Below are 27,675 nucleotides of genomic sequence, written 5' to 3'. Positions count from 1 at the left end.
GGGCAGGAGGGCAATAATAAAGTACAAACTTTGGTTTTGTTTAAGTGATTCTCCTTTAGTACTGAAATATAACCCTGATGAGAGCGTAAGGGAGAGAGCAGGGATTTCTGCTCAGACACAGAGACACTTCTGACCCAAAGTATGTCTCAGAGTGTGGGTAGTGCCAGATACGTAAAAGGAAAGTGGAGGGAGCCTCCCTTGTGGACCTGTAAAGCGGGTTTCCTCCAAATTCCAGCACAGAGATTACTTTAATTGCAAGAGATTAACTTATCCCGTATTAGCCTTTGTCACTTGGGGTCTTTTAGATACCAAATAGGTGTCTGATCTTACTTAGTTTCCTGATGAAAAAAAATGGAAATTATTTCCTCCGTTTTCTTCAGGTATGTACACAAAAGAATATTTTTCTATTCTGTGCTTTCTTATTAATTACCTCCTATATCCTTAAGGTCCTGTCTGCCTTTAAAAATACTAGTATAAATAACCAAGCAAATGTACATCCTTTGTGAATATATTACTTAATAGAAGGGAACCTGCTAAATTGTCTAAATATCTGTATGCTTACTTAAGTGCATGTGTTTGAATGTGCATGTATGTTAATAAAGGCACATGTATACGTATTTAGTATGCATATTGATGTACTTAGACACGTTTGTATATCAATATTAAATTTGAAATAAGTTAGAAACCACTGCACTGAATTATTTTAAATGGTGATCAGTATAATAAATGAGAAACTCTTATTCATGTATATATGCATGTGTGTTAAGCACAAATGGCTTTTTCCATATCAGCACGGTTCAAAATAAAATCAAATGGAAATACTTAATGACTGGGAAGCCAGTTAGTATGTGCCATGCCACTGATGTAGTACCAAAGGTAAAAGTGTGAAGGACTGTGGAATTCACATTTATGTTTCTATATCGAGAGCATTACGTGACCATTCAGATGTCTTTGATGACCTTGTGGTTGCGTAAGGTCCATGTCACAGGAAAGCAGATGCAGAGGATTGCTGTGATGAACAACATCACCCCTTCAGCAGCATATTCCATCAGCGCCTGCCTGCCTGCTCACTTGCACCACGAGGGAGATGAAAGTCAATGTTGTATTAATCAATTAGGTTCTGCATTTGTGCCAACTTATTACTAAGAAAGGATTTGTGGTCTCTCCAATTCTGGCAGAGAGGAGTTGTCTGGGCAGCTTGACATCTCAAAGCAGGGCAAACAGTGCTGCTCTGATACAGATGTGTTTGGGATCTGTGAGCTGAGTGCTTCTGCGTTTATTCACATCAAGTTATGATTTATTTTATGAATAACCCCCCTGACATTAAGGTAACTATTTGCAGAGGAAGATACACTGTTTAACATGAACATGGTTGGCAGAATCTGGCCTGTGGGACTTCGATGCCCACAACAAAGCATTCCTGTCATCATGGGAACTGACATCGTGTCACAAATATTCACAGCTCAAAACTAGCTACTGTCTCGACTGGGATGTAAGTGGTTGTTTCTGGAACTGATAAAAGTTCTTCTGTTGTACAAAATAAAGATATTCAGGTACTGCAGAAAGATGTTCAGATTTGAACTGTTCTTACAGATGTTTGTTGAGTCTGGGGCTGGACATTTGTTCCATTTCTTCTCGCTTCTTGCTGAAAGCAGAGGACGTTGCATCAAGAGGTGCAGTCCATAACTCAGATGGGCAGTGAACAGGTGGTACATTGTTTGTTAGGCTATTTCAGATCATGGAAACCATTTGTCCAGTTTTAGATTGCTACTGCTAGCAGTGTGTCTTTTAGTTGTGGGAAAGAGAAGATGTTATTTAAGACTTAGGCGACTTCTGTTTGCCTTTTAGAGCATGCCAAGTGGGATTTAAGAAGGAATGCATAAAGATCACTTGCAGCTTCCCCTGAATCTATTTTATGTGATTCTTACTTATTTCCAGTGTGAAACACTGGAAAGAGCTGGCTCAGCAATTCAGTTCAGTGAGACATGCACAGATATACTCTGGAATGGGCATTTGTGGCTCAAGAATGGCGAGCAAGATGGACAATCAGGTGATTAGTTCTGATTTCTTCGATATACTTCATTTATATCATCACTACATAGCCTGCTTGGATGCAACACATCCAGGACCTTAGGGCTATAGAGCTGGTGTGTGTAAAAGCTGGTCACTCCTCCAGTACCTCTGGAGTCAGGGCAGAGAGGCAGAAGTCAGTGATGGGTTCACAAACACAGAAACTGCCCTGCCAAAATGCAGCACAAGAAATTTGCCAGAGGAAGGGTGATACAGAAACAAGCCTATGTTATTGCACAGTGGTAACACTGAGTTACCAAGACACCTTTTAAACTTTGAGGAGTGTGCTGAATGATGTAACTTTTTAGCTTCTTCTAACACTGCATCATATCTTAGATTCTAAAGTGGTCAGTGACTTCGGAGAGGAACAGGCTGTGGAAGGAGCTGTTGCTCTGCAGGGGCAAGCATATGTGCAGGAGCACTCGAACATTCTCAGAACAGAAAGGAAGAACCCAGTATATTGGCACAGATATTTGAGCTGTAATACAAGGAAGAAATTTGTTAGTCTCCCAAACCTCCAGCTTTCTCTCTTCCCCTGTTCTCCTGCTGCTATGTGTTAGGCTGTACAGGGCTAGGTACATTTTTTTTGTGCATTTATAATAAGGTAAACCCATATCACCATTGATAGCGGCCAATAAACTTTCCCAGAAATCTTCTCACCTTCAGCCACTGTCTGATGAACACTCTTAAGACAGTAGCAGTTGTATTGGGGATGGTTGTTCATTCTTCTTGCTCATGATCCAAATGGCAGCTCATAAGAAAAGTCACTCAGTCTGAATTTGTCCCTTGGAAGAGAGGGGAAAAAAGCTCGTGAGGGCAACCCGTGGAGATCAGTGCCACATATTTCCTAGTGTAGAAGTAAGCCTGAGATTTAGACTTTTCACCTCCCTTACTCATGTTCTCTGAGAAGAGGTCTCAGAATGGCTACCCACCTAGTATCCTCTGAGGTTGAATTATAGCAGCAGCTTAATGTTATAGTTACGCAGTAACGTTACAGCCTTGGTAAAGGGTTGCCACTAGTGACATCCCTGCTCCTTCCCTGCCACCAGCCACTCACCTCACATGGGATCTAGGACTCATGTGGCTATACTCCATTAAGCTGCTGATTTTACGGTTGTGCCTGTGAAGAGAAGGAAGCGAGTAGACCATCAGAGCTGCAATGTCCATTTGGTGAATGTTTGTGCATTTGCTCTAGATCTGGAAAGCAGGGGCTTTCCTTGGTGGATGCCCACTTAAGATTTCAGAATATGCCTTCATCCTATGTTGAGATATAAACAAGTGCTGCCGTTTCTTCCATGGTGATTATTTTGGTCTGAACTAAGTTCATTAACATGCTTATCTAACCCCTTCACTTAGGAGTCTCTTAGTTGTACTGCACAGAAATTCTCTTCTCAATTGCTGCTCTGTTTCTAAAGCTCTTGTAGTTTGCCAGGAATCTAATCTATATCAAGTAAGATTTCATGACAGACAATATCCAACTTGCTAAAACATTCAGATTTTCTTCACTAGCTTTCAACTTCCCAAACTTTTTTTAGCTCTTAACAGCTGTCACAACCCAACTTTAGGATGCTGACTGTTACACAAGCTTTTCAAAGTGGGAAAAGGAGTGGAAGTTACAAGATGGTATCTTTCTTTAAAGGCATAAACATATACCCATTTTGTTACCTGTTTTGTTGTATTACGACTTTCAAAGCCACTGCCTTATTGCTATATAATATATGATGTTGCATCTATGGATGAATAAAGATCTCTTTTTTAATCCTTCATATTCTTTTACTTCTCCTTTCACTTAAATTCATTGACATATCTTTCACATATTCTTCCACTTACTTTTTTTCATTAGGTACCTATTTCAACATAGAATTAGGAAATACCAGCCATAATTGGTTTTCCCTCTCTCATATGTTCTCTGGCCATCAGTTTACTCTGCTTACAGCTAGTGGCTGCATGGGGTGATACTTAAGAAATCATACTTTTCCTCTTTATTAAAAATAAATAATCTTGAAGCTGAAGTGAATTTAGAACTCCAGAATACAGGAGATTGCAACAATGGCTATGTACCAGTTGGGCTGAAATACTCTAGATACAGAAATTGAATAATTCAGTTTCATGGATCATAATGCATAGGCAATGATCAGGGAAGTAATTCAGCCCCAACGGAAACTTCTGCGTTTCAATAGATCTTAAGCACTAATATAGCACTATTAAAGGAGACTGTTGCTGTGGATATTTTTTCCCCCAAAAGTCTCTTTGTAGATAAAACAGATGAAGAAGAAAATGAGTAGAAACATCTTAATATAAATAGTTTTCTTTCAAAACACAAGCCTTTTCAGTGTTGTGGACATTCTGCTTAAACTATGGGTATAGTGCCTTTGCCTAATAATTACGGAAGTAGGAGAGACACAATTAAAATGCACTTGCTGAAAATGGCTGCATACATTTTTATAGGACATTATAACAATCTTTTACTTTTTCTCTTCTAGGTAATTGGTGGCAGCAAGGCATTTGGAGCTTTTAGATGGAGGCTGGGGGTGGAGGTTGTATGCATTTTTGTGTGTGTTTGGTTTTTTCCTTCCTTCATCTGCAAGACTTGTTTTAGTAGGAGGAGATGACTTACTCTGAAAGAAATGTCAGCAAAGTTAGCAAGAAAAATGTATTTTTACAGTGATCCTATGGACCATAGTCCCTATTTTTGAATGCAAAGATAGGAAAATGATTGAAAAACAGTAACAAAACCTCTTCTTTTTTCTCCTTTGATCTTTCAGATGATGAAGATGTTGAGAAATCAAGTGACAACGGGACAGCAACGCATAAGGATTCAGATTCCAAACCTGCCATGACAAAGAAAAGAAAACAGGTTTGTAAATGTAGCAATTGTGTAGAGCACAGAGATGATAATGCATAAGGAAACATAGTCCCCTTTTGTTCAGGAAAGGGATGATTTACTTCGCGTTTCATCTGATCTCTTCATGTAATAAGCTTGGTTTATTAAATTATTTTGCCTTGTTTGGAAATGATCACAATCCAGTACATTTCAATAAATTCACTCGTTTTTTGCCAGGCCTGTCTCTTATAACATGTCTTCATAGCAATAAAAGGCTGGATGGTTCCTACCAAGTGTCCTCTCCTGTAATCTTTTCCCTTTCCCTGCACACACAATGTCTCAAAAGCTGTATTTATATGCTGTACAGCATCTGTACCAATCATGTCCCCAGTGCAAGGTCCAAGTGAAGAAGAATTTAGTTCTACAGGGATTGATATTTTCATAGCCTTTCACTACTCAAAGCTTCCTTTAAAACCAGTAGGAACTGTCTTGTTCAGCATTAAATGCATATGCCAGGCAAAAGGTAGCAAAGTTTTTAACAGACAGCATCACTCCAACTAGAGCAAAAACAAGTCATCTAGAGGTAAAATGATTTTAAGAATCTCTTGTTTGAAGGTAAATTTCTTCTGCCTTCCAGATACCATACAGCAGAATCAACTGAATGGCTGTCAAAGAGCTAAAATTACATGGGCAACTCTCTCTCCTTGAGGTTACAGATATTAATTTTGACCTCTTCATCAATAGTAAATTCACTGTGTGAATGCAGTTGCCCAAGTGAAAACCGTTTTCAGGGATGGGGTTTTTTTGGTAACAGAGAAGTGTTAAACAACACAGTAGCAATTAATATGCTTTGGGGTGTCTTTTCAAGGAAGCCAGAGGTGAAGTGAGATAAATACCTGAACTGGTTCCACATTTTGATTAGGAAAGAGAGAACCAAGCAATACAGGAGAAAGCTGTATCACGTTTGTACATGCTCTACCAGGGGGTTAGATGCTGAGGACTTGAATTCGGTGAGGATGCTTATGGAGCCACTTTTTATCACTATTACTTTCACTTTAGCATTTAGAACTAAGGTAAGACAATTTGTTTGGTGGAGTTGCTTTGTTCTTTCCTTTCTGTGAGAACAGAAGATAACCATTACAGGTTATCCTGACAAGGTGGACTGGGACTGCTAAGTTACAGCAGAACACAAGCCACAGCTCTTCCTGTCATATAAAATATATTAGTCTGCATTTTGGAATTGGGTAGTTTGATGTTTAGCCACAAAACTCCAGGAGGTAATGCTTTATGGGAGCTCAAACTCATGGATATGTCCTGTTTGCAAAACACTTGCAAAATCAGATGTATTTACAGAAAGCTAGTAGTTCTGTAGTTTTGGTGCTTATAACATAACCTGTTTTACTCATCCCTGCCTTATTCGCATGTGTTATGCAGGGGACTTGGCACCTTAAAGCCAGTCTGGAGACAACCAAATAGAACTGCAGACATTTATGTTTCTAGTCTGCAGGCTGTCCTTAGGCTTACAATGAAATGAATAATTTGTCTCCAAACTGAATGGAGCATTTGATGTGCTTACTTTGTCAAAAACTGAAAGTCGGAGTATATGGCTGACCTAGAATGTAAACTTCCACACACATGCAAGAATGTTTTCACTCTGCATATGAATTTCCAGTAACTTGGCAACATGTAAAGAAAAAAATTTGTTAGAAATATAATGCAGGAAATATTTTATGTTCTGCCTATGATTAACAAACAAGGAATTTATGACATTTTAGTTCATAAATCACTGGTCTCAGCACAAATTTCCTGTTTTCTGCATTTTAAGAACTTCCATGTAAAAATAGCATAAAAACACAGAGCAGAGGGGAGCCATGTCAAAAACCAGTTGGTTGGCTGCTCTGTGTCTTGCATAAGAAAAACATGCAAATGACCTTTTCTTAACGGTGGCATGAATAGGCAGGCAACTAACATTTGGATAAGGGTCAGAAGTTCAGTCTAGATCAGATGACTAAGTATTTTAGACTGCAGATTGTCAAAGATATATAAGCTTGCAGCCATTCACCACCGTGAAGTTTCTCTTTTTCTTACAGCATTATTTTTAATGTGTGAGTAAAGTGGAGTTATTATTGCTGGGCTAATAGTATACTATGCCTAAATATATATATGCTGTTGTAAAGGAGATGATTTTGAGTCTTAACATGCTTCTCTGAAGAAGCAAGCTTTGGCTACAAGCCTGCTGTGTGCTTCTGTGCCTGCTTTGTACTTTTTTTGCTGTTGAAATAATGGGTTGTATATGGCCTTCAAAAAAGAAGCAATGGTATTTGGTGATACTATTAAACATCTGAATGAAGGGGGTATCAGTCAGAAAATTTTGATTCTTTTGGAGAAAATTTTTCAGCTCTGTGCCGGAGTTTTAGTATTTTCTCATGTAGATACCTGTTCGGAGAGTTCTGCATATTTATGTAAAAGAATTCACTATGTGTATGAAGGGAGAAATGGGCCTGAAGTGAATGAGTAGCATTTTTCAATATGCTGAAAGAGCAGTAGCACTTCCTAGGATAGAGAAACATCATTCCTTTACTGGAAGAAAGAGATTCAGGTTGGCCTATTTCTGGCTTTTTGATTGCTTGTTACTATCCCTTGACTAAACCAATCCAAAGGCTTGTTCTGCGAATAAAATACGTTGAACGTGGAATTTATGATTAAAACACCTGGCAAGTGGTCTTTATGTATCTATGGACAGCTGGGATGCATAAGGGTAGAGCAGGAACTGAAGGCAGAAGGTAGCTCTGTTTCAGTCCCAGTGTCTGGGAATGCTAATTGTAGGAATAGGAATGAAGAAACATATAGTGGTGTTTAAAAAGCACTTGAATCAGAGTCAGTGCAGAGATTATTTAAAAAGAAAGCAAGCAAAAATAAAAGCAAAAAGCTTATTTTAGCCCTGCAACAACTATTAGTTGAAGTGAGTTTCTAGTTGCAGTAATTCCCTTGATTTCTAGTGAAGATGATATGTTTATTCCTGAGAAAATCACAGGGACAGGTGTTTCTTGTTGAGGCAAGAGATGGTCCCTATCACTGCTCATGGGTAGGTATTGATCCAGCTCTAGTGGTACTTCGCTGGCTGTAGCCAGTCCCCAGCCAAATTGTCTCTGGTCATTCCTAAGTACGGTTTCAAATCTCAACCAGTTTCATAGCCACTTCTATACAGTATTGCTGCCTTTGCAAGTGCAATAGCTGTGGTTGTGCAGAAAGCAATAGGTGATTTGTTTGTGTTAAGCATGGTGGTATCCTGTTTTTTATAGCCAAATTAGGGCAGTGGAGAGAAAAAGGGAAATGTAGGCATAGTGTGAACAATAGAACTCCACAATATGCTTCTGATAAGGATATGAGAGTGAGCTTGGAAAGCCACAAAGTGCTGGGTAGGGTCATACAGTACTGGTTGTCATGAAGTGTCTTCCTGTTAAGGGGAGGGAAGTGCAAGGAGAGCTCAGAAAGGCTCAGTCAGGTGCTCTGAACTTCTGTGAACTTGCCTGTTGAAGCTGCCTTCACAAGGGAACAAAGGAGCAGCTTCTCTGGCTTTCAGCTGGACTCCCTTTTCTGCTTATACTTTTCTTCCAGGCTTTCCCCAGGGAGCAGTGCTGGATTTGCTGTTCCTGAGCTTTTAATGCTCCATATGATGAGACTTCTCCATGGTTTCTCACAGGAGCAGATTTTTCCAGCCAAATGCATCCTAATATTAAGGAGCTTTTTCCTGCAGCTCAGCCGGTTTTCCCATTGCTCTTCTTCACGTCACTTATTTAGCTCTAAAGCCCGTCTGTGTAGATGAATTTGCATTTCCATGAAGTGAAAGGCCCTAAGAAGGCAAAAGAAAAAGGATCACTCTGCTCAAAACAAGGAAAGCTTGTGCCTCACTTCCTCTGGTTTGGACCATTTTAGGTGTCTAAGGACAAATCCTAAACCTAGCTTATGTGAACAGGGACTCTGGTACAAATGGCCAATTCAACCTGCTCACTCAGGCACAAAAGAGGGTTAATGGTAGCAATACATATTGGATGAAGATTATTCTGAAATGCACCATGTATTTTTCTTGTGTGTATTTGACTCTGCCTGCTATGGGGAGACAAGAATGGAGTAGAACAAATTCAAAACATGTTTTCCTAAATTTTGCATTACAAATACAAAAGGACATCCAGAGTATGATTGTTTCCAATTATTCTAGCCCAGTTTCATGGCATCTTTTACTGTCTAGATGATCACCTTAGACCCAGTTATTGTAGAGCACTATTGGCAAGGTTTAGACAAACAATCACGCACAATAATAGAGGTTAAAAATACGAAGTTTGTGAAATCTTTTGTTCACGTTTTTGTTTTTTTTTTCTTTTAATGTATCGAAACCTGCTTTTCACCATTTTATGGAATTGTGGCTACAAGCTGTATGTTTCAACTTTCTGTTCTTTTATTCTAGTCTTGGTTACAACATAGATCTCAATTCCAAAGTGACTCCAGATACATGTAACTGTAAGAATGTGATCCCTTCTGTAAGTGGGGAAGCTTGGTTTTGTTTTTATTTCTCTAACAGCATTTTACTTTCTGTATCCACTCCTAGCTCCCTTTGGTGACTTCTTTTCCCCACCATAGGTGATCAGATACCTGAATCTTTTTTCTTTCTTTCTTTTTTTTTTTAATATGTGCTTTGCAGCCTACAGAGTGTTTTCTAAGTCAGCCAGAAGAAAAACAAGAGACTACTGTAAAGGCAAAGAAAAGAAAGAAGGTATGAACATCCTAGAGAGTGTTTGGGGACTGGGCAGTGGGTGTATGTGCTATTATAGAATTGGGACAACCTTGTGATGATAAGAAGTAACATGGTCACGATGCTGGAACCTCTTTTAGACACAAACAGAAATTCCTACTTTTTTGACTTCATTCAAAATACCCCTTCCTAACCTGAACGGGGGCAGTGTATCTGTACTCTGCACAAAGGTTGTATATGTCTACACCACTCTTGGAGGTGTTGCACAGTGGAAAAATGTAACTGAATCAGAGAAAGGTAGAATTTCAGTTGCTGCAGAATCTGCCCCATTTCAGAAGTGTGGTCAAGCTCCAGCTGCTATGTCTTTTAAGCCAAGAACTGTCCGTGTTTGCTGTTCTCCTCATAGCATAACTGTATAAATAAATACCCTGTATTGTCCCTCTCGCCATGCTTAATCCTCATCCTTAACAACAAACATACTCTGCAGTCTAGATAGAAATTATATGGTACCAGGAAAGTTAATTGTCCTTCAGGACAAACTGTAAATAGTTGGCTCCTTCACAAGGCTGAGAGGTGGCCTTTTTATATTATGTCAGGCCTCTCAGTCATCCAGGGAATGGGAAGAGGGAAGAGTGGGATTTTGTTTTAAAGGCAGCTCTGGCAGAGGTGACTGCAGTACTTGTTTCACTGCTGCCAGAGCGAAAGCATCCCACAACCGAGACTGGTGAACTAGACTTAACAAAAAGACCCCATTCTCAGGCAAACAATAGGCACTTAATTACACCTTTGGTTTCAGTGGGGCTAGGCCACTAAGTTGACATACACAGCTGTCAAAAATCCATCAGGAAATATTTTTCAGGTTGATCTATGGGTTCCAAACAAAGTGTTCTCTCAAAGTAAGGAAAAGGGGGAAAAAAAAAACCCCAACCTTTTGCTTTTAAGCATCTGGAATGCATTGGAAGAAAAACATAAAACATCCTGCATGAGAAACCTTTCCCCATAGCTCTCCTTGAAGGAAGAGAGTTTGCTCAGGTGTCTTTGCTCTTGCTCTTAGGGAATTCCTCATTAGTATCAGGCTTCTCCTCTCCAGGGTGCCATAATTTTCCTGAAGGAACCAAGAGACCCAACAAATGACATAGTGGTCCTGTGGAATAGCACCTTATGCTGAATTGCCAAGTAAAATGAGCCTGATAGTTCTGTTTTGCTGTCTGCTAAATCAGAGGTTCCCAAATGCGGGTCATTTAAGAGGCAGGTATTGGGGCTGGGGCTGGACAAGAGCAGCGGTTGATAGGAAGAACAACAAAGAGGTTCAGCTGTGGGCCCCATGCAAATGATGTGTGCTGCAGATGGTTTCTGGTCATTCTTTGGGAAGACAGTTGTTGCATGGCAGACAAATACAGTGGTGCCAAATGAGGGCGAATCTCGGGAAGAAAGGAACGCTATGGGTTCAGGCACTGAAAAACCTGCCTAACAGCCAGATGTCCAGTGAAAAGTCTTCCAGGGACTGCAGAGGGCTTTGCACCAGGCCAAAGGCAGACTGAGAGGAAAGCATAAGGTGTATCTTATGTACATCTTCGTGTATCCCACAGTTAAAGATTCATTTGGGGCCTTGCAAACACATTGCTGGCTTTCAGCAGAGGTGAAATGGGCAGTAGCCAAAGTGGCAGATGGCTGGGAGAGTCAGCCTTTACTGTGCGGTGGAGTGTCTTCAGCAACCCCTATATGGTTCTTCCCTGTTGAGCCTTCTACCCCTTATTATGGGTATATTGGGCAAGAGGGAGAGACAGAGTGTTGGAGTATGGAAGAGAAAGAGGGAGTGGGTGCTGGGATAGAGTGAGGGGAAGAGGGATGGAAGAAGATCTGTCCTCTATGTTGAAATTCCTGTTATAGCTCTCTTCAAAATTTCCATTTATCTTTGTTGCCCCAGACCTCAACCTGAGGAGTTTGCACTGAAGGTACCCACCATCCCTCCAAAGCTGGCAAAAATGCTTCCAGGCCCACCTCATCTGTCTATGAAATCTCACTTTGTCTCCCAGATACATGCCCCTTTTGCTCCATCCTTCCCACACTCTCCTGCTCCTTTGCACTTCTAAGCTTATGCCTCCATGCATCCTCATGAGGCAAGTTCAGTTTAGCTCACACAGCTGAGAAACCTTAGTGTGGCATTTCCCGAAGAATCACTTCTCAGTGAGAACAAGAGAGGCTTCACATTCTTGCCATTGTCTGCAGGGTGCCGCTATCCTTGAAAAACTACTGTTTTCTTAAAGGCTGGCAGATCATTCAGATAACAGGAACCCATGGCTATTCTATCTCCATGATCCATTTAATTATGGGCAACACTTCCACTTCAGTTGAAATTCAGACCCAGATATTTGTTAACATTCCTAAGGTATAAAACACAATCATTGTGAACTCATATCCAGGCTCTAGAAATTATTAGTTTGGTTTACAAGATACACATTTGGAAGAACAGAGCAGCTGCTGAACTCTTTCTAGTTGACTTCTGGTTTTGTGAGCTCTTTATTTTCATCACTATTTTTTGGTATTCTGTGTATATAGCCAGTCATGTTTCCTTCCAAATAGACAGATAGTTACCTTGTTTGAATCAAAATATAAACAAGACACATATAACCACATGATTCCTGTTGTTATGCTTTAAAAATAATAAGTTATGAAACCCCCCTGGATTTTCAAACTGATAGTCAAGTGTAAAAATAGCAAAACTCACAAACCAGCTTTCGGTTCAGGTGAGTGCACAAGGTTTTTGTCTTCAGGCTCACACACGATCTCATCAAAGTATCTGAACTTGCATCTGAAGTCTGCATTATCACTTAAGATGACAGGAATCTTGTCCTATTGTAATATGTTTTTCTAATTAAGCTGTAATTAAACCAATGTAACTATATAAAGTTATCGAGGAACATTTATTTACAGTGTTGTTAGCTAGCCAAAGAGCAGCAATTATAGAAATGCCATACTTACCCATTTTATTTGGATTTTTTTCAGAAGAAAATTTCTGATATTCTGGAAAGATCCACTCCAAAACCTGGTATTCCTGCAGATCTACAAAATCTGCTTAGTCAGCATTTTTGTGAAAACCGTTCAGTGATTGAAATGGAGGAATTAAAGCTGTCAGGTAACTTATTCTATATTTAATAGCTAAAGAATGCTTTTTCATGATACTGTTGAGTTCTTTTTCTGCAGAAGAAAGAGGAGTTTTGGGACAGATCTTGAGTTGTACTTTTTATGGAAATACATTCTTATAAGATATGTTAATTTTATATTTAAGTAGAGGTTAGTTTCTTTAGAATAAATAAGGTTTCTTGGAGTTACGGAAATGAAGGGGAACATTGTTTAAATGTGTCCTTTTGTTGCAAAGTATTAATTTCAGGAGCTCAGTTTTCTAATAGAAATTATATGATTCCTAATAATAGCTTCCAAGATGCTGAGAGACTGAAAACATATTTTATTTCTGGGATTATCAGAGTTGATCCAGATGCACATTAGGAGGGCTGACAATAGGATTAGACAAAGAAGTAATGAGACATCATTCTGACATGGTCATATGTTGAATGCAATGTTTTTTCAGGGAGTGGCATGAAATGAGATGGCAGTTTTGGTCCAAGTGTAAAGTGATCAAGTTTTAAGCATGACGAGGACCCTTTTGGTTTCCTGTATTTTGTCTTCAGTTAAAAGCTTGTGATAGAAAAGGCAAAGCAGGGTAGAGCAGGGTTAGCTTCTGTCAGCTGGAGGTTGCGGTAGAGATGAAGACAACAATGAACTTCTCTGTTGCTTATACTGTAGATGAGGAGGCACTGTCCGTTACTTGCTGGCAGTGCTCATGAAGAGCAAAGAGCCTGCTAACTAAGCTACATAGATAAGTCTTTGATACTTGAACTCATAGTGACCTGTGCCCAGTATGGGAGCCTTCTAGCTTGGCAGTGATCTCTCTTTTAATATTTAAGCCTGTCTTTCTACCTAAATATTCTCCTTAACATCCATGATTATAGGTTGACCTTTATTTCTACAGGGCAGGTTCAGCTTTCTTGTTGACTCGAGAAAGCCTGGAGAAGTCCCACGCAGATTGCTTTGAAAAGCTTGCGTTATTTTTAGACCTTTAGGGTTTTTAGCAAATAACAAAATTACTTTGGTTTCTTTCTTATTAAAAGAGCCCTTTAGGGTAGTGAAATGACTCATTTCCATATGGATTGGCTCTTGGGTTGGATGGATATACTTTTTGTGGTTTTATGCTGGGAGTTGGAGGCTTAGAGTGCTGAGGAGTTTACAGACTTCTACAGCTGTCAAGTCCTTCATGTCAAAGCACTGGGCAAATAACAAGCAACTACTTGGAGTTGTGTGTTCTTATTAATTGACACAGTCCAGAAGGTCAGGTTTGTAGACAGCACTGTCTCTTGCTGCAGTCTAGGGTCTCTTGCTGCCGTCTGGAATGTTTCTTCCCCCCTTTCTGAAACTTTCATTTAAAATTGTTAATACTCCAGTGTGGTTAGACTCTTGGTGAAGAGTCAGTGATTGAAGCTTATGTCCTTTAGAAACAATCTATTAGAAACCACCACAGAATCATCTTTTAAACATAATTCTAAAAATCAGCTGCTGATCCTTCAGTTGTACGCTCATTCCCTTTGGAGCTGAGGTTCCAGTAAATGACAGTCTCTGGGCTTAATAAAAGGAATCAATGCAAAATAAAAGTTTTTAGCAAGACAACACCCATTAAATGGAAGATACAGTGATGTAGAGTGGTTGTGATCAAGAAAATACACAGGCAAGACTTCAGCCAGGCATCAGATATAAACTACAGACCAATGTTTGTCACATTGTCTGTTCCAATGGAAATCATGGATTGATGCTGCCAGCATTGCCACAATGCACCATTCACGTGAACATGAATAATGTCTGAGGAAACCTCTTAATTTAGTTAAAATATGTCAGCAAACATCCATAGACAGGCACCCTGAAGTGCTGTGCTTCATGCAGAATAATGACAAATATGTGGGTCCCGGAAGACAGAATTGTTAATGCTCTGTGGGAGCATATTGTTCCATCAGGCAAAGACCCTTGACAAAGATGGCAAGTTTTCAGACAATTTAATCACCTTCTTACAATCTTAGATTTTCTAGATAAACACTGGAGAAAGGACCTTCCAAAGAACGTGTTAGGACCTTGTCTTTCTCTACTGCCTCTATATGAAACTTAAAGTTAAATGTCTGCCACAAAGCTCCTGTAAGACTTAACTAGTTAACATAGTGACCAGGTTAAAAGACAGGCAGTCATTGGGAAATAAAGGAAGAGGAAGGTGTTAAAATTAAGTGTAGGTGTTACCATTAGGATCAACATAGTTAGATTATCACAATATGAAAGGCCAGAAAGAGGAACAAACTTATTGACACGTAGATTATTGATAGATTCTTGCATTTACACATTATGAATTGTTTGGGTGATGTGCAAATTTATTGCATCGTGGGTAGATTAACCTTTGATTCACAAATGGTAATTTATTGATGATGGATTTTAACACGCTTGTGATTTCATTAATATAACTAGTAGTTATGCTGCAAGCATATATGCTCCCTTTTCTGTTAAAAATACACCAACAGAAATACGTTTTCCTTTATGTTTTCAGATTCCTGCTTTTTGCCAGCCAATGATCTCACCCACAGTTTTTCGTCGTACCTGAAGGAAAGTGAGTTAAAACATTGGTCTGGATGAGATGAAAGTTGTATGGAAAACGTTGTTAATGCAATATTATTGTATTTTTTATCTGTACCTCCAAATATTTTTAATTATTAAGTGTTAATAACTTCAAGGGTCTGGTTAGGTTTTTTTTCTTCATGACAGGTATTGTTTTTCTGTCTCTGTTTTACTCTATCACCTTTTTTGTATCAAAATGTAGGGTTTCTTTTAATTGCTAAGGATTACTTGGCAGTAATTTATTGTGGCTTCATAAATAGGTGTATGTATTATCTTACAGTAAAAATCCTGCAGCTGTCTGCTGACATGAACCAAGAGAATTTTTATTCTTTTGTTTATTTATATAGAACTTCTGGTCTGGTAAATGTTTCCTTTCAATTGATTTTCTGGATACAAATTGCCATATGTGGCAAATAAAGACAGTGTCACCTTACGAACTGTTGATTTTTAATGCTTATCTAATTTGTTCAGTTATGTGATATTTCTGGATTTTATTTATTTTGGGCATTTTATTTTCCAATTTCTCAGCCATGACTAAATGTAAAAGTGTTGCCAGAGATCCAGACCTAATAGGAGTCAGCATGTGAGTTCTTGCTGCTGGCTACCATTCATCATGTACTCTTGTAATTTAAAATTGTGGCATGTCTACTTTCTCTGTACGTGTACACGGGCTTTTTCATTGCAGTCTGTCCTAAGTGGGCAAAACTCCGTAAAAACCACAAGGAGAAGAAGTCGGTGGTGATGCTGGTTATCTGCAGTTCTGCCCTTCGTTGCTTGGAACTCATCAAGTATGTCGATAGCAAATGTTATGTTGAGGTTGGCAGTCGGTCAGAGGTTTTGTCTTGGAACTACAGACATAAAGGCAAAACTGGGACACTGTCCTCTGCTAGCCAACAAATTCACTGACTTGAACTGATGCAATATCCCTTGCTTCTTTAAGTTGTGGGAGTCTGGTGTTTGGTTTTAGGTTGAAATAACAGTACTTCAGTTGCATAGAAGTGCTGTTTTTACTAAAAACAAAAAATGAAGTGTAACCAATGTGGGGGAAACATGCAACACGTTACATCTGGGGACAGAGCGAACCCATAAAACACCATGAGCCACCGCTAGAAATCATGACTTTGCATCAAAGGCAATGAGGCCATGCCATTCCGGGGCCTCAAGTGCCACCGCATGCATCTGGACTGAATGCCTCCAGATCTGTGTGTGTGTGTCTCAGCTCAGCCTGGCAAAACTGCTGTGCAGAGATGATTTTCAGTGTGCCCTGCCCTCTTTTTTCCCCTTCTTTATCCTCCCCCTTCTCATTCCAGAAGTCTCGATGACTTTGATGAATTAATGTATACCTCGCAAATTTCACCGTTGTCTTTTGTGTCTTGACCCCATTTCCTGTGATTTTCTGTCAGTTCAGCATAAGATGGAGAGTTGGGAAGTTTGACTCCATGTCACAGACAGAAGCGTAGATACGGCAGATGTGTTAGTAGTGCTTAGCCCCTGCATGCAGATGCTGCCCTCTGAGACTTAAGTGGTTTGTCTGTATACTTGTGTATAAGCTTTTAGCTTTGCACAGGAGAAAATTGAAAATTTGGTGCAGTGCAAAAAGCATGCAGAGAAAGCTGTCTTTAAATGGCATTCAGTAAGTACTGAATATGTTGCCTTCTGCTTGGTTAATACAGAACATAGAGTTGCTACTGTGTGCCAAAATGGAGTGTCAGAAAAACAAGTGAGGTTTTCTGACAAGTGAAGTTCGGGTAACAGGAATATGGGCGATCTCTGCAGTAAGGACTCTGGCAGCCTAGGTTTCCCCAGCAGCCACGCTGCAGGAAGACTCTGTAAAACATAGATTTGTCCATGCACAGATCTTTCCTTTTGTGCACACACATGCATGTTTGTTCATGCCTGTATCTCAGTAGCTGAGATGTTTTTGAATTAGAATTTGTTGATTAGTCAGTTTTGAACTAAGTTAGCTACAAAAGCACAGACCTTAATTATTAAATAGCTGAAAAGCTATCTGAACATTGCCCCCTACTGATATATTCTGTCATGTTTGTCCAGTTCTTGGTGACTGTTGATCAAGCAACAAACAGGAATGTACACAGCGTTCAAAGTACAAGCAGGGATCACTGGGGAACTGTGTGTCTCAAGCACACTGAGAAATGTCAGTTAGTTTTGCTCTCCTCCTCTGTGGTCTTAATCGCAGCCCTGATGCTTGCATTTCCTTTTTCCATATTTTTATTACTAGGTCAATGACAGCATTTAAAGGAGACTGCAGAGTTCTCAAGTTGTTTGCAAAGCACATAAAGGTAAGAGAGCTGCAGGGAATTCTGATAGAATTTAGCAATAGTGCCTTTCATACAGTGTTCTTTGGTAGCATTGGTTGCCATTTGAGGAATTTAGCCAAACACCATCTCCCATAGCTCTGGTGCAGTCCTATGCAGAATGTAGATGCTTATACATTTGCAATGTTTTAAAGATGTTCCACACTCTTGTGAGGTACTCATTCAAATGGCTTTTGCCTGTTTAAATAGAAGGTTCTCACACATAGGTTTGTAGAAGTAAACTGTACTAGCAGCCACATTTGCATTTTGCCCATTGGATGCCTGGATACCCATACGTGTTGGAGGGCACAAAATGTTGGGGATGTTGGAAGTAGTGAGTGGGTATTTGGCCTTTGATATAAATGGAGTCAAACATACAAATGTCACTTGCTTTATTTCGCCCTTTTCCAGTGTCTTCATCTTATGGGAGTTCAGAGCTAGTTCAACTTTACCAGTTTTCCAGATATTTCCAGAGACTTTGTTTAGATGCTGAAGGAAGCATACTGTTCTCGCCTCCAAAAATAGCTGGTGCAATAGCAGATTTTCGAAGTTGAAAATGACTGATCTTCTAGAGAAGTGTGATGCTCAGCTGGCTGTTAGATCTCTTAAACTTCTTCCCAGATATATCAGTTCGACAGTTTGAAAGATGAATAGCGTTTGATATTTAATGATATTCTAGAAAGAGATACCGTGAGATCTTGAAGTTATTTGCACCTCTTTGAGAAGAAATTCTAAAACAGTCATGGCTTTACTGTGGTTTGTCTTTCTCTCTTCAAATTAGATTAAAGAACAGATGAATATGTTGGAAAAAGGCGTGTTCCACATTGGGGTTGGAACTCCTGGCAGAGTAAAAGCACTAGTGGAGCAAGGTAGGAGAACAAGGAGGGTTTTCTCTGAAGGTATCTTATACTTAGACTCATGAGAAGCAAGACTTGAATTGGTTTTGAAGTGCTGAGGTTGACATGAATCTGTGAATTTGTGCATTAAACTATAGAGTTCTGTTTCTCCACTTCTACTATGTCAGTCAAATTGAGGTCAAGATTGTAGTAGCTGATTTTACAATCAATTTGAGCTGTCATAAATCAGTATTAGCTGAGAAAGGCAGAGTAATGCTTCCCCCCTTCCCTAGTCAATGCCCACTTATTCCCACTTCCTGCTTCTTGTGCTAGCCCGAGTCTGTTTGGCAGCTCAGTGAACTGAGCCCAATTAGAACTGCTCCCAATTAAAACAAAACCAGTGTGCACACAAAATCAGGTAATGAGCAGACAGAGGTGGGGGACTTCCTCTTTTGGCAGAAATACTGATTTATGCTGACATGAAAGTGATTGCAAAACCATGGTGTAAGATTTAAAGCTCCAGGAAACCAAACACTGCAAGTAATTCAAAAGGAAATAATGGCAGAAGTCCTTGTATCATATGTCACTCTGAGCTCAGTGTAAACTTTTGTGAGGGGTGGGCGAAAGATTTGCTTGATGATTTGATTTTATTTCTGATTTGCCTGTAATGAAAATAATTATGCTATATAAATCTCATTTTCCTAACTTTTGAATATTTTTATTTACTTAGTAGACATTAGGTACACTAACAAAAACAAACAGCATAGTAACAAGATGATAAGGTCAGAGACTAGCTGTGGATTGGGAGTCTATTGCTCTTTCCAAAAGGGTACAGGAGTAGCATAGTTTTGTTGCTTCCTGTGCCCTCCATCAACATGAAATCATTACTGCTCAGCACACAAGCACATTTGCATGACGGTGGTGAGACACTGGAACAGGTTGTTGATGCTCATCCCTGGAAAGTGTTCAAGGCCAGGCTGGACGGGGTTTTGATCAACCTGGTCTAGTGGAAGGCGTCCCTGTCTGTGGCAGGGATGTTAGAAGTAAATGTTCTTTAAGGTCCCTTCCAACCCCAGTCATTCTATGATTCAGTGTTGTGCGGAGGCAGCTTATGGCAGGGACACAAGGCATATCGTCTTAAGGTTGACTCCTTTTTTGATGCTTTAGTGTAACAGTGCCAGTTCACTAGAGAATGGAGAATAGTCAGAACTGATAGAAAAAGTTGTGGCCATCACCAGAAGACCAGGGAAAAACAGAACAACAGGTGGAGGGCCAGTTTTCTTCTTTCACCACCATTTATTTTGAGGATAAAGGAATTGTTCAGCAGCACCACTGACCTGACTCACATTCATATAGCACCTAGTCCTGTAAATTGCTAAACATTGTCAGTTCCCATTAACAGGAGTTTTCAGATTAGGGTCCTTGTAATTTACCAGCTCCTCCTCAGCTGTGGAAATTCAACTTCTGCGGTTTCAAGAGGAAGCTTGAGGAATTATTTTCTGGCAGGATGTTAGCTCTTGACAAGCCTGGCAATAGTAGTTGTTCTGCTTTTGTGTTTGTCTTCCAAAAAGGCATGGGATTATGTGGTTAAGGGAGTTTGCAGTATCAGTGCATTAGTTTTCCAACCAGCAAATGTAATACTTAAGTGTTCAAAGATCAGTTTCCTTGGAAACAGACAGAAAAAGATTTAAATGCCAAAAATAATTTTGATAAGCACATGTTGCATTATCTTGGTAGTAAAATTTATGTTGTCTTTTTAGATGGCCTTTGCTTAGACTCCACAAAATACATGATTCTGGATTGGAACTGGAGAGATCAGAAACTAAGGAGAATGATGGATATCCCTGAGGTATTGTATAAGCACCTGTATATATTATATATACTGTGTATTCATTAGTTTTTTGTTCTAATGCCTAGGGTCTTGGTACATACGGTTTTCTTTCTCTAAAACTGACCTCAGCGGTCTAGAAACATAAAGAAGCCAACATTTGACTGGGAAATCTGTATTCTCGGAAGATTTTCTTCCTTCTTTGTTGCAAGTCTTAGCTGTGACTTCTACAGTTGTGCTGTGAATTTCTGCTGTTTATGCTAGGTGGTTGTTCTACCTGTTCTCAGGAAGTTCAATAAGAGGACTTTGTGCAAAAGTTTCCTCAAAAACTAAAGAAAACTTGGGAGAAGCTTTTGTCTCCATCTGAGAGCAAGTAACTTCTTGTGAGTTAATCTACAGATAGCTATCCTTTGGGGGTAGGGTGAGGGTTGGCAAGAGGTACAGTACAAACTGCATAGAGCCATCCATCATTAGTAAAGTCCGTTTAAGATAATTCCCCATTCTTTTCATTTCTGTAATCCAGCTTTCACATTTATTGCTGTGACAAGGCGTGTTCACCATATGCTGTGGGACATCAGCTAGTATCTACCCAGAGAGAATGAAGGAGGCAGATTCCTCCATCACTTGTTGTTGTAAAGCTCCCAGTTTTCTGCAAACTGTTTCCACTTTTTTGCACGTTTGGAGCAGGCTGACATGCAGAATCTCCAGTGAGAAAGGAGACTTTTTTGTTCATACAGACATTAAGCTGCTTCACAAGTGAAATAAATCATCAATCATTAATCCTTCTCTGCACTTGTCTATGCATTTGAATTTGCTGTATTGTACAGTCCCATTTACACAGATACATGTTTCTAATAATCTCAGATAAAGCACCCTGCAAAAAAACCCAACATTGCAGAAATGAAGTAACACAAACACCAGCTTTGCTTTTGAGGCAAGGAGGCTCCCTCTTCTGGTAAATACATAAAAGGCTTTTTGTATGGTATTTGCACTTCCGGGTAAGTTTTTAAAGAACAGGGAATATGAATTCACAGACAGCAGTACAAAAGGTTCTGGTTGCAGTGTAATGGGTTTTTTAAATCGACTGAAGTAAATATACATACACTAGACTATAGGTGATTGACCTCAAAAACCTGAAGATATAGTGCTAAGATTTTATTTTGAGCTGTTGCAAACCCAAACTATCCATTTCAGCTCTGTGGGCAGTATCACAGTATTTCTGCATGTCTGTCTAGGAATATAGGCCAAAAATTGTATGACTCCAGATGAATTTTTTTAAGGCAAAAGCTTAAGTCTCTCTTAGCATAAAATGTTATGGTTTAGTTCAAGTTAAAACCAAGTAAGAAGGCATATTACACCTTCATATATATTGTGAGCATAAGGAATAGATATTCATTCCTGATTACAGAATAGTGAATATGTGATTACAAAAGAGCATTCAAACCTGTACTTGACTCAGGTAACAACATACAGAAAGGTTTTTGACATCTTGAGCTATGTAAGTGGAGCTGTTTGTCCTGCTGCAAGCATCAGGCAGATTCCTGAAAGTTATTTATAAGGAATTTCAGCAATAAAAGATGATTTGGAGACAAGGCATCTTAACAGAGTAGAAACCAATGGGATGTTTTGGCAACTTGCAGACTTGAAATATGGAATAGAGCCTTAGTGACCAGAGGATCTTACTATTCTACTTGTATAAAAATTGTAAATACGTGCTAGGAGTAGTTGTAAGTTTTCGCAAAGAAGAGAGGAATTATAGTACCAAGAATGTAATTTAGAGAATTGGCAGTTTGATGTACTAATTTCTTGCATCCCTGATTAATTGTGGAGGCAAAATTGTACCCTTAAAAATAGAAATTAGTCATAGTGACCTATTTTCAGTACACACCTCAATTGTCAATAATTCTTTGCATATCTAAGGTGTTGCATTGCTAAATTTCATTGTAATTACACAGGAAGCAAGAACAGCTGGAAGCACGTGTCCATTCTACTTGCTGGTTTTGTACTCACTTGATGTTCAGTGGAGAATTACGTACACAGTCGTATATTCTGATATATACATCAATTTAAAAACACATGAATCTTCCCACATGGCAGTCGTGTATCCCATCATACCCACATAATGAGTGGTGCCCTGATCCACTGCTCCCTCAGTTGCTTCAACATGTCATTAGTTAATGCTGTTAGATTTTTCTCTTTGTTTCTGTGTCTCCTATTTCATTTGTCCCAAACAATAGAGAGAGGAAATAATAAAAAGAGAGCTCACAAAGAAACCAGGGAGAGTGAATGAGTTTATCAGACTCTGTCCTGGCACACAGGAGTTACACTATAATGCATAGAGGTTTAAATAAAAATTGATTGTATACTTTCTGATCTGACCAAAGGACAAGCTTCCATCTGTGAAATCTTCGTGTGGAGAGGTTGATGGCAATACAGAGCTATCTCAACTCCTCAGATTAGTTGTTTGTAAGATTCAAATGGAGTAGTTTTTTAGAAACCAGTACGGTATTGTATTGTCTGCAAACAATACAAACACTGAGCCTTGAGGAAGTTTGAAAGTAGAGAAAGTTTAAGTTTCAGGCCTCATGAAAGTAAAAGGTTTGTAAGAAATGGGCTTGGGATGGGAAGACAGCTGTTTTCACTCTTATGTAGCACATCCAGTGTGGAATAGAAATTGTTCAGGCTTTGTCACATCATTGTTCCTGTGCAAAGTGGAGGCTCAGAAGGATGTAATCCTCAGAGAAAACATGCAAATAGGTTCTTTGTAAGTGGGAATAGGGAGCTATAAGGAGACTCTGTACTAACCATGATGATAATCTTGTGTTCCTGCTGAAATATGTAGTTCATATTTACTCTTGAATACACTTATCTTTAGATAAGTAGTAAGCTACAGCCATTATCTGTGTTATAAACCAAAGTATTTTGCATGTAGACCTGACCTTCCTGCTGCCTTTCATTGACGTGTCTCAGACACAGATGCAGCTGTGGCTGTTGCAGTGTAGTACTGCCCTTGGACTACTTGATACTGGTTGACACTCTGTAAAATCCTTAGGGATTTTGCAGCCTGGGACAGACCTCTTGCTATGGCATGCTTTATCAACAACTTTTTTGTAGCCAGGTTAGATGGGACTTCACAAGCCGTAGTTGTACTTCAGAATTGCAGGACAAATGCTGAGAGATTTTACAAAATGGAAACATTCGAGAGCTCAGGACCTTGCATGGGAACCTCTTCTTTAATTTCTAGTCCTGCAGTAAGATGCCTGAGTAAATACATACTGGTGCTTAGCTAAAGCATTATCAGTAACTCGTGATGCTTTCTTTGATTTTTGTTTTCTTCAGATAAAGAAAGAAACAATTGACCTACTGGAGATGAGTATTATAAAGCTGTGCAGAGAGGGGTCTGTGAAGCTGGGACTCTTTTAATGGTTCTACCAACAAGGAGATAATTTGCAGCTGCATTTTACTGTTTTCTTGCCTGCAATTGAAAATTGATTATCAGGTGATGGAATCAAGAATTTTGACTTTTCAGAGGTCTATCAATACAGAAAGAATGCACATTGCAACTTTTTCTGAGTTTTAATAATAAACCAGAAGTTTCATTTGTAGTTTTAGTATTTTTATCGTAGGAAAAATGTGATACTGAAATCAGAGTTACATCGTGTTCACCTGCTAGATTTACTACTACTATATGTCACTTTTAAGACTTCAAAGATGAGCACACCTGGGTCTGAAAGCCCTTTATACAGCTCTATTTTCTCTTATCTCCCCTTGCTGTCCTAAAGGAGACATGTACTTCTTTCATGAGAATGGTAATCTCATTCTTGCCTTCAGGGGTCTTTGGAAAGGTTGTATGAATTTCAGTAATTTGCCAAAAAGATAGATGAAACATACGTGTTCTAGAGCTGGCCAAATGCTGTTGTTTTTCTATTACATGATAAATTATCTGTATGTTCTGTTGAGATTTTGTTTTTTGTTAAACTGTTGAAGTGTGCAAAAAATACTCTCCTGTTTGTCCATTTAAATTAAAAGGACATGATCCCTGGGTGATTCTTTTGTCTTTTGTGGATAATAGGGAATAGAGGACAAGATGTATAGAGCTGAGCAAATCATCGGCATCTTGGAAAGCCATTGATCCAAATTAGATGTTTTGAGAATGAGTTGCCCTTGTGATAAAGAACATGTAACCTTTTTACACTTTAAATTGCATCTGAATCAATAGCAATTAATGTAGTAGGTTAAGAAAATTGATTTATTTAGTCTTTCAAACCAATGTTTTCTGTCCAGTGCTGTCTGAGCACCTGCAGTCCTCCCCAGTGGCATCCCGTGGAGTTGGAGCAGGGCTCCTTTCATTGTATGCCATGCCTGTTAGCTGGGCAGCTATGGAAGTCAAGGGAGACGACACCAAAATTCCAGTATAGCTGGCAAATGAGTAAGACGTAACAAATCCTACTGAACTGTGGACCAGGAAGAATATATTTAGAGGTTTTCCAGTATGCATAAGATGGACACCCTGACCAAAGTACACAGTCATTTGGTGCAATCTGATTATGGGGATCCAGGCACAACTGTAGAAAATGAGGAAGAGAAAGATCCAGTTAATAAGTAATTCCTGGCCATAATGCAAGTTTCAACAAACAATACAGTTTTGCAACAGTAAGGACAGTATCTCAGCCTAAACACTCTCCAGCGCATTACTTCCTCTCACCAAGAACAAAATGAAAAACAAGATGAGCTTTCTTCCACAAGAAGGAGAAGCGTGTCCTTCCAGATGCCCGGATAACAGTGCATTCAAACAACAGAGACTACCAGCTTGGAAGCCCCAGCTTACCATTGCGGCTGTGCTCTCCACCTTCTTTCTCACAGGCATGTTCTGCCTCTCTGTGGGAGTCTGCCTCATACTGTCTGCAAACAGCGTCAGAGATTTCCAGGTTTGCTTGGGAGTGGCATTCTTAGGTATTCTATGAAAAGGAAACTGGGCTACGCTTGGAAGGAAAAGGCTTTGTATTTTTGCTTCTGGAAAAAGATAATAGCAATGGCTTCATGCCTTGGACACGTGTCCAGCAGCCAGTATTCCTGTGAAAATCCTCAGAAATAATTGGTCACAAATAAAATCTGAGTGGTTAACTGGGTGGTAATATCTAAAATATGGGTAGTAATTTCTGACACTGGTAATATCTGAAATGTTGCTATTATTTCCTGGGGTTTTTGAAGAAATAAAAGCTAATCCCTTTGATAGCGTTTGGTATTAGAAGAACTTAAATGTTTGCTGGGGCAAAATCTTAAAATGCGGGGAGATCTGATGTTTAAATGCCTCCTGGAGGCAAGGTTGGGTAGACCTGTGGCGGTTGGAGCCGACACTCAGCACTAAGTCCAGGCTGTCTAAGAGGGGTGGGCCATGCTGCACATGGGGATTTGTCAAGCATTACTTGGTCAGCCACATGAAGCTGCAGAAGTGTTCTTCACTCAGCAGTCCTTTGCCAAGGACAAGCTGTGGAGGTTCCGCAACAGTCATTAAAAGGCTCTAAACCAGCTTTAAATTAGGGATAAAATTTGTGAAGTTCATTGAGGCCAAGTCCTGATTCTCTGCTTCTGTTGATTTTTAACAATGTTTTTGGCAGTCCAGAGTCACTTAGAAGAAAACTGCTCTGAGAAGTCTTGGAGCTAAAACACTAACCTTTTCCTATGTGCATGTCCTTTGTTACAATATGTCTGCTTGTTCACTTCTCTGACAGATTGATTATTCAGATAAATGCTCAGATTGTTCAAAACTCCGTGAAAATTCCTCTAATTGGAATAAGGAGTGCCACTGTTCTGTTAATTTCACACTAAACGAAGATATATTGGTAAGTGGATGCAAGAAGCCAACTCAAGTTGCTTAGTACCTCCCGTTACTTATATCCTATATGATAAAATCCTACTTCTGCTCTGTAGAGCTCCTGGCTAAATTTTCTTTCTACTTTATAAAAACATGAAATACTCAAAATTTTACACTTTTGCCTTTTATATTCATTTTGATACATGTTAAAAATAAACAAGATGGCTACCTCTGTCCTTCACTGGGAGGTGTCCAAGGAGAAGATGGGAATGAAGGAAATGGTAGTTGTTTGTGGAGGTCACTTCTCTCGCTGTCGCTCTGAGTCAGTAGCAGACCCTTGTCCTTGCCTGGGGTTAGCTGTTGCTGCACTGCTGAGCTCTCAAATGAGAAGAAAATCTGAAGCTCTGACCACTTGTCATCAGTAAATCCCTGTAGGCTTTTTTACAAGGGCTATACCGTTAATCCCCAAGGTCCTTGAAATAATTCAAGTCTAGCAATGTCATTCTACAGTTTCTTTTGGGAAAAGTATCCTTCATTTCCTGTCCTAACCTACTGGGACATGTTTCTGAGACTGTTAAAATGCTTCATGTTCCACCAAAGAGATCTTATGCTTAGTACTGCATAAATGATCACGTAAAATTACAATGCAATTTAAATCATAAGGTCACTTTAGGGTTCTTAGTACTGAAGAGGCTGTTGAAATACTCTTTAATTCTTCAGATTACATTGATGGTGGAGATGAGAAATTTATTTAAATTAATGTTTTTTAATAGTTCAATAATCCTCTTTACTGCTTGTATTTGGCTACCTAGCATTCTCCTTTGAATCACAGCACTAAACTTCCTGAAGAGTTCAAATACTTGATGAGAGGCAGATTTATTTTTCAAATAATCTGAAGGAATTAAGAGCTAATGGGTGCTTTTTGAATTTTTTTGTGCGTCTCGTTCTGTGGAAAAAAAGTGTCTGTCTCCATGAAATTATTGATAGTCATTGCAGAGTCACGGCCAGCCATGCCATCTTGAGGAAAATAATAATCAGGCATTTTTATTTTAGGTTTCATTTGGTGATTTAAAGTATGTTTAATTTTGTGCTAGAATACTAGGACTTTTAGTTAGGATAAAGACTAGATTGTAGCCAGTGTCCCCTGAAGTAATTGCTTAGAGCGAAGTTACCAACACTTAAATATTAACTGAGTGCTCTCTTCCCCTCTCTTGTTTAGCAAGTAATAGGATTTCTCTTTGTCAGCATGAACTTACCTTATTGAAGGACTATATTCTTGAATTCTAGGGTGATGTTTTCATGTACTATGGGCTCCAAAACTTCTACCAAAACCACCGTCGATATGTGATATCAAGAAGTGATGCACAGTTGTTGGGTCGAAACGTAAATGTAAGTTTTCTTCTTTATATTATGAGATCTGAAGTATTTCCGTCAAGTGCATCTTTGACCATATGGAGAGCTAACTATGTGTAACTGAAAGTGTGTTAAGTTACAGTTATTATTATTCCTTATTATTAAGGAATTATTAAGG

The 27,675-nt window shown here is 39.3% G+C and overlaps 2 protein-coding genes across 2 annotated transcripts in view; both read left to right on the top strand.

Annotated features, from left to right (window-relative positions):
• CMSS1 (cms1 ribosomal small subunit homolog (yeast)) overlaps positions 1 to 23,932 on the top strand; it is a 29,852-nt gene extending 5,920 nt beyond the window's left edge. The window contains exons 2-11 of the mRNA XM_010020542.1: positions 2,762 to 2,770; positions 4,836 to 4,927; positions 9,594 to 9,665; positions 12,651 to 12,780; positions 15,283 to 15,342; positions 16,036 to 16,138; positions 17,590 to 17,650; positions 18,447 to 18,534; positions 20,262 to 20,350; positions 23,669 to 23,932. Coding sequence (XP_010018844.1) covers positions 2,762 to 2,770; positions 4,836 to 4,927; positions 9,594 to 9,665; positions 12,651 to 12,780; positions 15,283 to 15,342; positions 16,036 to 16,138; positions 17,590 to 17,650; positions 18,447 to 18,534; positions 20,262 to 20,350; positions 23,669 to 23,752 — 788 coding nt within the window. The 3' untranslated portion in view covers positions 23,753 to 23,932. The remainder of the gene's footprint in view (positions 1 to 2,761; positions 2,771 to 4,835; positions 4,928 to 9,593; positions 9,666 to 12,650; positions 12,781 to 15,282; positions 15,343 to 16,035; positions 16,139 to 17,589; positions 17,651 to 18,446; positions 18,535 to 20,261; positions 20,351 to 23,668) is intronic.
• Positions 23,933 to 25,044: 1,112 nt separating this feature from the next.
• Positions 25,045 to 27,533, top strand: LOC104410396 (cell cycle control protein 50C-like; the record flags this gene model as incomplete). The annotated part of the gene is made up of 3 exons (XM_010020543.1): positions 25,045 to 25,257; positions 26,062 to 26,172; positions 27,432 to 27,533. Coding segments are annotated over exons 1-3 (426 nt in total), but the record flags the coding sequence as incomplete, so codon positions are not given.
• Positions 27,534 to 27,675: the final 142 nt, after the last annotated feature.

The sequence above is a fragment of the Nestor notabilis genome, unplaced genomic scaffold (assembly GCF_000696875.1).
Source record: "Nestor notabilis isolate BGI_N333 unplaced genomic scaffold, ASM69687v1 scaffold15548, whole genome shotgun sequence".
Lineage (NCBI taxonomy): Eukaryota > Metazoa > Chordata > Aves > Psittaciformes > Psittacidae > Nestor > Nestor notabilis.
Note: the sequence above shows the minus strand (reverse complement) of the source record. Positions and strands in the feature narration are given on the sequence as shown.